This window comes from Capra hircus, chromosome 12 (genome assembly GCF_001704415.2).
Source record: "Capra hircus breed San Clemente chromosome 12, ASM170441v1, whole genome shotgun sequence".
NCBI classification, from domain to species: domain Eukaryota; kingdom Metazoa; phylum Chordata; class Mammalia; order Artiodactyla; family Bovidae; genus Capra; species Capra hircus.
In genome coordinates this window covers 12,959,819-12,970,319 of record NC_030819.1, presented here as the reverse complement: position 1 = coordinate 12,970,319, position 10,501 = coordinate 12,959,819, and the positions used below count along the sequence as shown (strand labels likewise).

The 10,501-nt window shown below is 47.2% G+C and overlaps 1 protein-coding gene across 1 annotated transcript in view; it reads left to right on the top strand.

Annotated features, from left to right (window-relative positions):
* Positions 3,489-10,501, top strand: part of HS6ST3 (heparan sulfate 6-O-sulfotransferase 3) — a 718,830-nt gene continuing 711,817 nt past the window's right edge. The window contains exon 1 of the mRNA XM_018056433.1: positions 3,489-4,411. Coding sequence (XP_017911922.1) covers positions 3,699-4,411 — 713 coding nt within the window. The 5' untranslated portion in view covers positions 3,489-3,698. The remainder of the gene's footprint in view (positions 4,412-10,501) is intronic.

The window sequence follows — 10,501 nt, the reverse complement described above, 5'->3', positions numbered from 1 at the left end:
ATGCATTTCAGGGATGATAGTGGTTTCTAATTGTGGTTCTGTTTTCACCTAGTTTTCCTTGGTTAAGTTTCCTCATCTCTGAAATTGCATATTATTCAGTTGGCCTTCTGTATTTCAGGTTCCTCATCCACAAATTCAACCAACTAAGGACTGAAAATACTTGAAAAAAAGTCCAAATAGTTCCAAAAAGCAAAGCTTGAATTTTCTGTGTCAACAACTATTTACATAGCATTGACATTGTATTAGGTATTATAAGTAATCTAGAGTGATTTAACGGAGAAGGCAATGGCACCCCACTACAGTGTTCTTGCCTGGAGAATTCCAGGGACGGGGGAGCCTAGCGGGCTGCCATCTATGGGGTTGCACAGAGTCGAACACGACTGAAACGACTTAGCCGCAGCAGAGTGATTTAAAGGTATATGGGAAGATGTGTGTAGGTTATATACAACTACTTTGATATAACTACTTTGTGGCAAAAAGAAACAGTGGAAATGGGGACAGATTTTATTTTCTTGAGCTCCAAAACCACTGCAGATGGTAACTGCAGCCATGAAATTAAAAGATGCTTGCTCCTTGGAAGAAAAGCTATGACAAACCTAGACAGCGCTTTAATAAGCAGAGACATCACTTTGCTGACAAAGGTCTGTATAGTCAAAGCTATGGTTTTTCCAGTAGTCATGTATGGATGTGAGAGTTGGACTATAAAGAAGACTGAGTGCCAAAGAATTGATGCTTTTGAATTGTGGTGCTGGAGAAGACTCTTGAGAGTCCCTTGGACTGCAAGGAGATCAAACCAGTCAATCCTAAAGGAAATTAACCCTGAATACTTCCTGGAAGGACTGATATTGAAGCTGAAGCTCCAATACTTTGGAGACTCTGATGCTGGGAAAGATTTGAGGGCAGGAGAAGGGGGTGACAGAAGATGAAATGGTTAGATAACATCACTGACTCAATAGACATGAATCTGAGCAAACTCCAGGAGACAGTAAAGGACAGGGAAACCTGGCTTGCTGTAGTCCATGAGGTTGCAAAGAATTGGACACGACTGAGTGACTGAACAACAGCAGCACCATTTTATATAAGAGACTTGAGCATCCCAGGATTTAGGGGAGGGATCTTAATACCAACCCTTTCCCCCTCAACTATAAAGAGGGAGAGCTGTACTTCTCTTATCTCCTTAGGAGTGTTGTTCCAAGGAGCAAAAAAGGTATGGCTAGGAAAGTGCTTTCCACTATAGAAATTGCCACCAGTACTCAGGTTTCCATTTAGGTAGCTAATGAAGTTATATTTATCCATGTGATATGAAGTGATTTTATAGAAAACAAGAAACTTCTCAAATAAAGTAATACAATAAAGTGTAACAGGTTTTTACTTTGCTAATGCAAAGGCATATTTTAAACATAAGTAACACCATTAACTAGATGCCTTCAGGAAATAATTGTTGGGTTTCATTGGGATTTGTTCTATCACAGTTCCTGGCTTTGGAGAGTAGTGTGATGCCATTAATAGGATTTTAAACTTTAAGTGTGAGAAAAATAAATGGGATCAAGTAAGCTTTAAAGAAACTGATTCATCTTACCCAACACCTTTGTGACTCATGTAGTCTCATACAGTGTCAGGAAGGACACTATGGTTGGTTTAATAGAGTTGAAAATAGGAAAGGAAGTAGCAAAGGGAAGTTCATTAGAAGAGTCCAACCTGCCTAGAACAATATAAATGGCCTTTTTTAGGCAAGTGTTAGCAACCCTGAAAGAGATCGGGATCTTAACTAATAGCTGTGATGGGGACAGTCTGACAAATGAAAGAAATCAGCACAGTGTCTCAGGAAGAGACAAATAAGGGATAGATCCATGAAGAGGCCAGGAGGGAACGCTGATTGCTATGAAGACTGGGATGTTGGGGCTGGGAGACTAGGACTGGCCAGGGCACCCAGGAGGGACATGCCGGCCTGAGCCACAGATTCAAGCTGCACTGTGTCCACCTTCAGTACACTGCCACCCACTCTCAACTTGGCAAAGAGCAAGTCCATGAATTGGGGAGGGGCAGTTATTTCAATTTTTGTTTTTTACTCCATTCATTATCTGAAAGAGAGAAACTGTTATTAAACAAAGAATTGCTTCTCAGATAAATGCAAAATAAAGATGTTTGACAAAGAAAGTTAAAATCTGCACCTAATCAAGAGCTTTTTAGCTTGTGAAATACAGGTGGAGATCTTATTTTCCATATTGGGGTGGGGGGAGGGGCGAAACTTGCACATCTGGAAGCTCGGTGTGTGGTAGTCGGAATTTTAGAAGGAAATTTAGTGGGAACTTTAGGAGGTGACCCCTAAACTCCTCTCTGGTTGTGGGCTGGACTGTCTGGTACTGGAAGCATTGAAGTGTGCCGTGAACACAGAGCCAGATTCACAGTAGGCGCCCAATGGATAATCGATGAATAGATGCTGGTTGAATAAAGTTGTAGAATTGAACACACCGAGTCTGTACTTGTGGAAGGACCAGAATAAAACTTGAGCACCAGTTAGAACGTCTTGTGTAGAGATGAAAAGCAATCCTGAGCCAATATTCCCTGCCAGCAAGGGACCAGCCAACTTGTGCGAAGTCCTGCCTAGGTTGGTCTGCCCAGCAGTGGGCACGTGTTATCCGTGCAAATCGCCTGGCCAGATTTCTGTCCACTCTCAGAGGGAGAAAGCCGCGGATTTGGAGGTCTCGGATCAGCGCCAGCGACGAACTGCTCGCATCCTCTCCTCGCTCCGCCTTTGCCTTTCTTCCGAATCTCTCCACGCTCAAGGCTGAAGGGATTCCCACCCCCAGTTGCCTGCTCGGAGCCCCGCGGAGCCACGGACTCCTCCCCTGGAAACTCCTCGGGGGCTGGGGAAGGCTTTGGCGCATGCTCCGTACCTAGGGCAGGTTTTTTTTTTTTTTTTTTTTTGCTGCGGGTAGCAGGGCTCCTGTCACACCGGCTGGCGGGTTGTGGCGGTGCCAGCCAGTGTGTGCGAGTGTGTCTGCGTGCCCGCGCCTGGGCGGACCGACCCGGAGCAGCAGTGCGCCTCGCCCGGGGGAGGCGGCTCCGTACCTGCGCCTCGCCCGCAGCCGCTGCGGCGGGCTCCTCTGCAAACTTGCGGCGGGCGCACCTGGTGGCTCCCGCACCTGGTGATCCGAGGGCAAAGGCGCCTGGAGCGCGTGCGGCTCGCGGGGCCCGCGGGCGGCCGGGTCGGCGGGGCCGCGCCGCGCCTTCGCCCTTGGCCGGCGCCCTCGAGAGCCCCATGCAGTCCCCGCGCTTGCGGCCGCAGCTGCCCGGCTGCCTGGGGCAGGTCCGGGACCCGAGCCGCGCTCCCCAGCGCCTGAGCGCCGGCGGCGGGATGCCCTGCGCCGCCTGAGAGCGCGCCGCGCCCGGGGCGGGGAGCAGGGAGCCGGGCGCCGCCGAGAGCCGGGCGCCCCCGGGAGAGCAGGACGCCCCACGCCGCCGCCGCAGCCGCGCGCCGGCGCCCGTCTCCCCGCTCGATCCACAGGCCCGGCTCTGCCAGCCCCGGAGCGCCGGAGTGCCGCGGGGCTGCCAGCCAGCAGCTCGCCCCGGCGTCAGGGGCATGGAGGAGCGGCGGGCTCGGAGCCGCGCCCCGGAGTCCCCGAAACTTCCGAGCTGCCGCGCGTCCGCGTCTCTGCCGCTGTCGCCGCGTAGCCTGCCGGCCTGAGAGCGGGACCATGGATGAAAGGTTCAACAAGTGGCTGCTGACGCCGGTGCTCACTCTCCTCTTCGTGGTCATCATGTACCAGTACGTGTCCCCCTCCTGCTCCAGCTCCTGCGCCAACTTCGGGGAGCAGCCCCGCGCCGGAGAAGCCGGCCAGCCGGCCGCCCCGAGTCCCGCCCGCCGGGCACAGGCGCCGCCCGAGGACTGGGAGCGGCGGCCCCAGCTGCCCCCGCCACCCCGGGGGCAGCCCGAGGGGTCTCGGGGGGCCGCGGCGCCAGAGGACGAGGACGAGGAGCCGGGGGACCCCGAGGACGAGGAGGAGGAGGCGGAGGAGGAGGAAGAGGAACCGGATCCCGAGGCCCCCGAGAACGGCTCCTTGCCCCGGTTCGTGCCGCGCTTCAACTTCACCCCGAAGGACCTGACCCGCTTCGTGGATTTCAACATCAAGGGGCGCGACGTGATTGTCTTCCTGCACATCCAGAAGACCGGGGGCACCACGTTCGGCCGGCACCTGGTGAAGAACATCCGGCTGGAGCAGCCGTGCAGCTGCAAAGCCGGCCAGAAGAAGTGCACCTGCCACCGGCCCGGCAAGAAAGAGACGTGGCTCTTCTCCCGCTTCTCCACCGGCTGGAGCTGCGGGCTGCACGCCGACTGGACGGAGCTCACCAACTGTGTGCCGGCCATCATGGAGAAGAAAGACTGTCCCCGCAACCACAGCCACACCAGGTACTGTCCCCCCGCCGCGTCGTCTCGCTTCCGGCCACCTTCCTTCCCCCTCCAGCCCACCCCGCCGCCGCCACCCCAGTCCCGACCACCCCCCAGCCCCGGGCGACCCCGCGCTCCCTCGGCGGCGCGGGGCGGGTGGTTCCCCAGTATCGTCCCGCGATGCGGGGAGAGGTTTTGGGAGAGGGAGAAGCAGCCTTTGGAAAGTGTCCTGGTGTTGAACTCGCTCCTCCCCTAGCCCCCCTCGCTCTCTCCCCCGCCCCAAAAGTGTCGAGAGCTGTCGTCGTCGGTGTGTGTGTGTGTGAGTGAGTGAGTGTGTGTGAGAGAAAGAGAGAGAGACCTTTCTTATGCCTAGCACGGTGTGACCTCTCTCTGTGCGTTGAACCCCTGGGAGGCCTGGGTTAGACCAGCGAGGTCGGATCTTGAACCTAAGTTCTGCGAGTGGAAACTCAAACCCGGTGAAAGGCAGAGGGAGCTGGACATAGAGAGACAGGGTAGGAGTTTTCCAGGCAGGGCAAAGCCGAGACGAGTCTCATCCCTCTGTAAGTGGCTCCTTGGTGGCTGTTCTCAAGGGTCTTGCCGCTTTGAAGACACCCGTTAGAATTTCTGCTCCACCTCCATAACCCTAATTCTGGAGATGGGCTTTGTTGCTGAGCAGCGCCAGTATTTGGACTCCTCCTGTTCTCAGCAATATTTCCACTCTTCCCCCTCCTCCCCCGCCCCAGACCAATGCATCAACTCATTCTGAAAGCATTTGTTAAAGCCTTCCTGTGTGCCTAGCAGTGTGCTCAATGCTACGTGCGTACAAAGATGTCAGAAACAAATCCCTAGCTTCCTCTCCCGCCTCTGTCCCCACCCACTTTAAAATGGTAAGGCCGCTGAGAATTAGGAAAGTTTGAAATCTTAATAGCCAATGAAACTGCTTACCTTATTAACATCCTTGCAGAGAGGCACTGGGCTTGAGAATTTCAGTTTAATGTTCTTTCTGCCCATTGCAATTTGAAGATTAATCTGACATGCTTGCTCAAGGGACTAAAATATTAAAAGCTTGGAACACTGGTTTATTGAGGTTTTTATCTCAAAGGTTTCAAACAGTTTGGTGTAAGGAAATAGGAGTTTAAAAACTCAACCTCAATATGTTGATATCAGATAGCTTTTGCCTCTGACATTATGGAAAAGCTTCATTTACTGGAAGCTACCCAGATTCTGGAATTCACTACCACTGAAGCATCTAATTCTACTTCATTTCTCCAAGAATGAGCAAAATTTCATTATGGGATTTTTTACTCTGGCAGTTTTTCAAATACTTTCTCTCCTCCCTGCTCTTTTGCCTGTTTAATGGAAATTGCTTAGAATAAGAAACTGGTTGGACTTGGAATGAAAGCACAAGTCTCCTTCCTTAGCATATTTTAAGGACCTTTAACTTTTCAAGATTTCTAACTGTGTAGTGTTTTAGATCCTGCCCCTGTATTTTAGCTTGCAACAGTTTTTAAGTTGATAATGACTGCCAAACTTCCTACCAAAGGAGGCTATTATTTCAGTGAGAGACAGTCTCTGCTACATTTCATCAAAAATTATACTTTTTGTATTTATACCTTTATGTAATAACTCCTGAATGACCCCAGAGAGTTTACTAGTGTGAATCCCAGCTTCCATTTCACTTAAACTAGAGACTAATTATCACACAGACCTAGCTAGTGATTCTTCAGTAGAGACGGACATTATTTTCTATCAATGTTCCTAAAACCTTTAGTGAATAGATGAAGCTTTTGGAGCAATTCGAGATTGTGAAACTTAAGAATACTTGGATTTTTGCTTAGTGATGACATGCTGCTGCTACTGCAGATCCTGCACAGGTTACAGCAGCGAGGTCTTACTTCTTCTACAGGAAATACTCACTGTTTCATGGGCTTCCCTGGTGGCTCAGATGGTAGAGGAAATACTGTCTTTCTGCTGGGTAATGGAGGAGAGTGCCACCTTGGCTATTTTAACATAGGGTTTCTATTGCACAGTCAAATGCTTGTCTTTGTTTAATGATAGATTCTTCTCTCTCAAAATCAGAAGTTTTCAGATAAACCTGCACTGGTTTGCTTGTTAAAAAAATCTCTAATAATGTTTTTTTTTTAGGGGGCACCACATTTATAATCTTTCTTCCTCTTCATCCTCACCCCCTCCCTCTCCCTTTTCCTGATATTCTCAATTACTTTTCTCCTCTGGAGGCTGTATGGAGGAATAGCTGTGATGCATGTAAAGGACCCTGCATCAAAAGCGATAGGGAAAAAGTTGAAGAGATGTTCAGCTGCATCTTCCTCACACAGAAGATCGAATTAGTTGTCTGTCATTAGAGTATCTGTGTACAGCGTTCTACAGTCAACTAGATTAGCCTGGATAATGGAGGGTACATTTCCACAATGCAAAATGGCAGATAATCTATTGCTACATAATGGGAACAAGGTTCTACTTCAAATAGGGCTGGCTCTGAGCAAAATCAAGAAGTAGATCATGTTGACTTCGGTGCCCTAGTCTCTTTGCTTTGGGTTCCTCCACTGTACCCCCTCTCCATTGCTCACAGGGATCAGTGTCCTTGTGGGTTGTGGAATACCTGTAAGAGTGAGGATTCTGGAGTCAGGTCGTGTGGCTGTTGTGCTTATTAGCTGTGTAAATTAGCAAGTTGCTCTTTCTGAGCCTCAGATTCTTCATCTTATATGTGGATAATAATTGGTACTTAACCTCTTGAGGTCTTATGAGAACTAAGAGAGCAAACACGTGTAAAAGGCTTCACATAGTGTTGTCATAATATCTGTGCATAGTTTAATATGCTGATACATAGCACCCAATACTTGGTATGGAGATATATAGTAATATTTAAATACTCATTGCTAATTTTAATAGCAGTATTTGCCCTAATCAAGGCTGTCTTCCACAAAAGCATGTGAGGTCATTTCCTCAAGCAGCCTGATGCAAATGGACCACCTTAATTTATAGAGATGCCATTTTATGATTATTTGTGTGGAGACAAAATCCCAAGTTCAAGACACTGATCAATAAATTGAAAATTATAAACATTTGGGCATCAGTCATTGCAGAGTGAGTGAAGAGTGAGTGAAAGTCGCTCAGTTGTGTCTGACTCTTTGCGACCTGTGGACTGTAGCCCACCAGGCTCCTCCGTCTATGGGATTCTCCAGGCAAGAATACTGGAGTGGGTTGCCATTTCCTTCTCCAGGGGATCTTCTCGACCCAGGAATCGAACCCAAGTCTCCTACATTGCAGCCAGACACTTTAACCTCTGAGCCACCAGGGAAGCTTCGGGGATGGGAAGGCATACCGTGTAACTGAGTGGATTCTGTGGGTGACAGAGATAAACTGGAATGGTGAGCGAGGAGCTGGGAACAGCTGGGACCAAAGGCTGAAGCAGGGAGCCAGCTCTGGAAGGAGATTCTTAGAAGAGTGGAAGGAGCCATCCTGTGTGCTTTAAGGGGCCAGAACGGAGTAAGGCTCTGGGGCTGGCAGTTTGGGTCCAATGCAGAGGGCATTTCTGACCATAGAAATCGGTTAGAATAAGACAGGAAGGTAATAGGAAGACGGCTTGTCTAAATGACCTCTTTTATCATATTAGTGATCATTTCTTCCCTTTCTTTTTCTTTCTTTTCTCTATTATTTCTTTAGTAGGTTATTGTTTCTCATCTTTATGCTTCCTTCATTATCTCAGTATGTTTCCCATTTTTGTCTGCCTGCCTAAGTCTTTAGAAGACTCTTCATCACCTTTGGTGGAGTATGGGTAGGCTCCTAATATTTTATGGCTAAAAAAGACTGAAGAGATAATCTGGTTCCATAATTTGTGTGGCCAATGGGTTATCTAATACTAAGGAGATGTGAAATACATCTAAGGTTTCCACAGGGAACTCATGTCTTCATTTTGATCATTTATATTCAATGTTTTGCCCGCCGTTTCTTCTGTTCACTTTAACAAGTACAGTGGAGGGTGTCTTAGGCACCTACTATGTGCCAGGCCCTGTGATAGGTCTCAGAATATAGTTTGAGCAAATAGTGTCAGCCCTATGAACTTAGGTGTTTAGGCAAGATAGACCTTGATCTTCTTCAGTAAGTGAGTATTGCTCTCATTCTTAAAATTATGATGGAAGGAGATTCCATCCATCCCTTTTGTAGGGTGGGATGACCACATTCTGTTGGTCCTGTTAGACTGCTTGCAAGGTAATGAATGTTGTCTTCAATAGGACCCTCTGTGTTGCAGATGATACACACTTGACTCAAACTCAGTTTGGACAAAGGGGAAAATCTGGCTTAATAACCAGAACGCAGGAAAGACAGAACAATCCTGTCTTTCATATTGGACCCTTTTCCACACCCCTTTTCATATTGGACTCATTATATCAAAATGGCTTATTCCACGAAATGAGTAAATGGCTTTTGAATCTAATAGATCTAGGGCTAAGAGGAAAGCAAGTCTTCTCTGAGTTCCAATTGGAAATCTTGGGGCATTACTCTAATTAGTCCAGCTTGAAACTTATGACTATTCTTTCAGCCAATCAGTGTGGCCAGGGAGATGAGGTTCTCTGACCCATTCTATGTCACATGAATGGTGGTGGTGGTGGTGACGGTGTGTGTGTGTGTTTGTGTGTGTATCACAAGAAGGGGAGCTAGTATAAATACAGCTTCTGGGAAGATCATTGGGTTCTGGAGAGTTGTTGTAATTGTGTCAGTTATGCTTGTAAATAAATGAGAAATAACCTTCAGATCGCTTTTAAAATTTTTTTAAGAAAAATTTTGAGTCACGCTACATTTCCAGCTTATTTGCAGCATCTGGAAACCATGTCGTAGGAGGAATAATTGAAGGAGCTGGTAATATTTAATATGGAGGTGGGAAAAATAGGAGAGACATAAGGATTGCTTTCAAATACTTAAAGAAGGAATATATGGAAGGTGTAGGAGATTTGTTCTGTGTTTCGCCAAAGGATGAGATTAGGATAAGGAAGAGAGAAGTGAGAGGACAAGGATTTCAACTCAGAGTAAGAAAGAACTTCATAAAACATGTAACTGTCTACAAGAGAAGGAACTCTTTTGTGAAGTGGTGTGCTCCCCAGCAGTGAACATTTTAGCGAATTAACTACTGATGTTGGAAAGGAATTTCTTCCTAGGGAAGGGCTTAGCCTGTGTGGCCTTTTATTTGAAGGTTCTGTGTTCTAAGCTGAGTTCAAAGCATCTTTCGCCTCTACTTTCTTGCCTTGTACGGAGAAAACAAAACAGCCCCCATCACACACACAGAGGCACAAAAGGATTCTCAATGAACTAGTCAGTTCTTGAAGATTTGTAAACATTTCTACCAAGGAAACTTTTAGTAAAGCATGATTTGATGGTATAGACTATTTTACATATTCAGGGCCAAAAGCAATAAATAGGTCCTGTATACGAGGATGTCTGCTTTTTCATAATAAGTATAAAAAGGTAAGATGAGAAAATGTAACATAACTTGGCACATAAAGCCATAACTGGCTTTGAAAGATCATCTGGTTATTGCTTTAAGTGTCTGTCTACAATGCGGGAGACCGGGGTTCGATCCCTGGGTCAGGAAGATCCACTGGAGAAGGAAATGGCAATCCACTCACTCCAGTACTATTGCCTGGAAAATCCCATGGACAGAGGAGCCTGGTAGGCTACAGTCCATGGGGTCGCAAAGAGTCGGACACGACTGAGCAACGTTCCTTCCTTCCTTCTTTCCTAAAATACACGGGAAGCAGCGGAGCTCTGTTTCAAAGGCTATCTAGAATATTATGGCCCATACTGCTTTCTAAGGGATAATCTTTTTGATGTCTCTTCTAATTAGAAATGTTGAACTGCAAAGAAGGTTAATTTTCACCATCAGGTTTGTGTGCAGTATAAAACCAAGGAGATAAGAGATTGTTCTGTCTATATGCCATATCCATTTATATACTCATTACAGGGTCTTTTAAAGTATGGCTTCTGGTTCAAACCTCTGATATTTGCTATAAATCAGAAGGAAGTTGAATTAAACTCTTTCTTTCTTTTTTTTTTTTTTTTTGAGTTGTGAAGCTAGAACGGGAAATGGTAAATGCT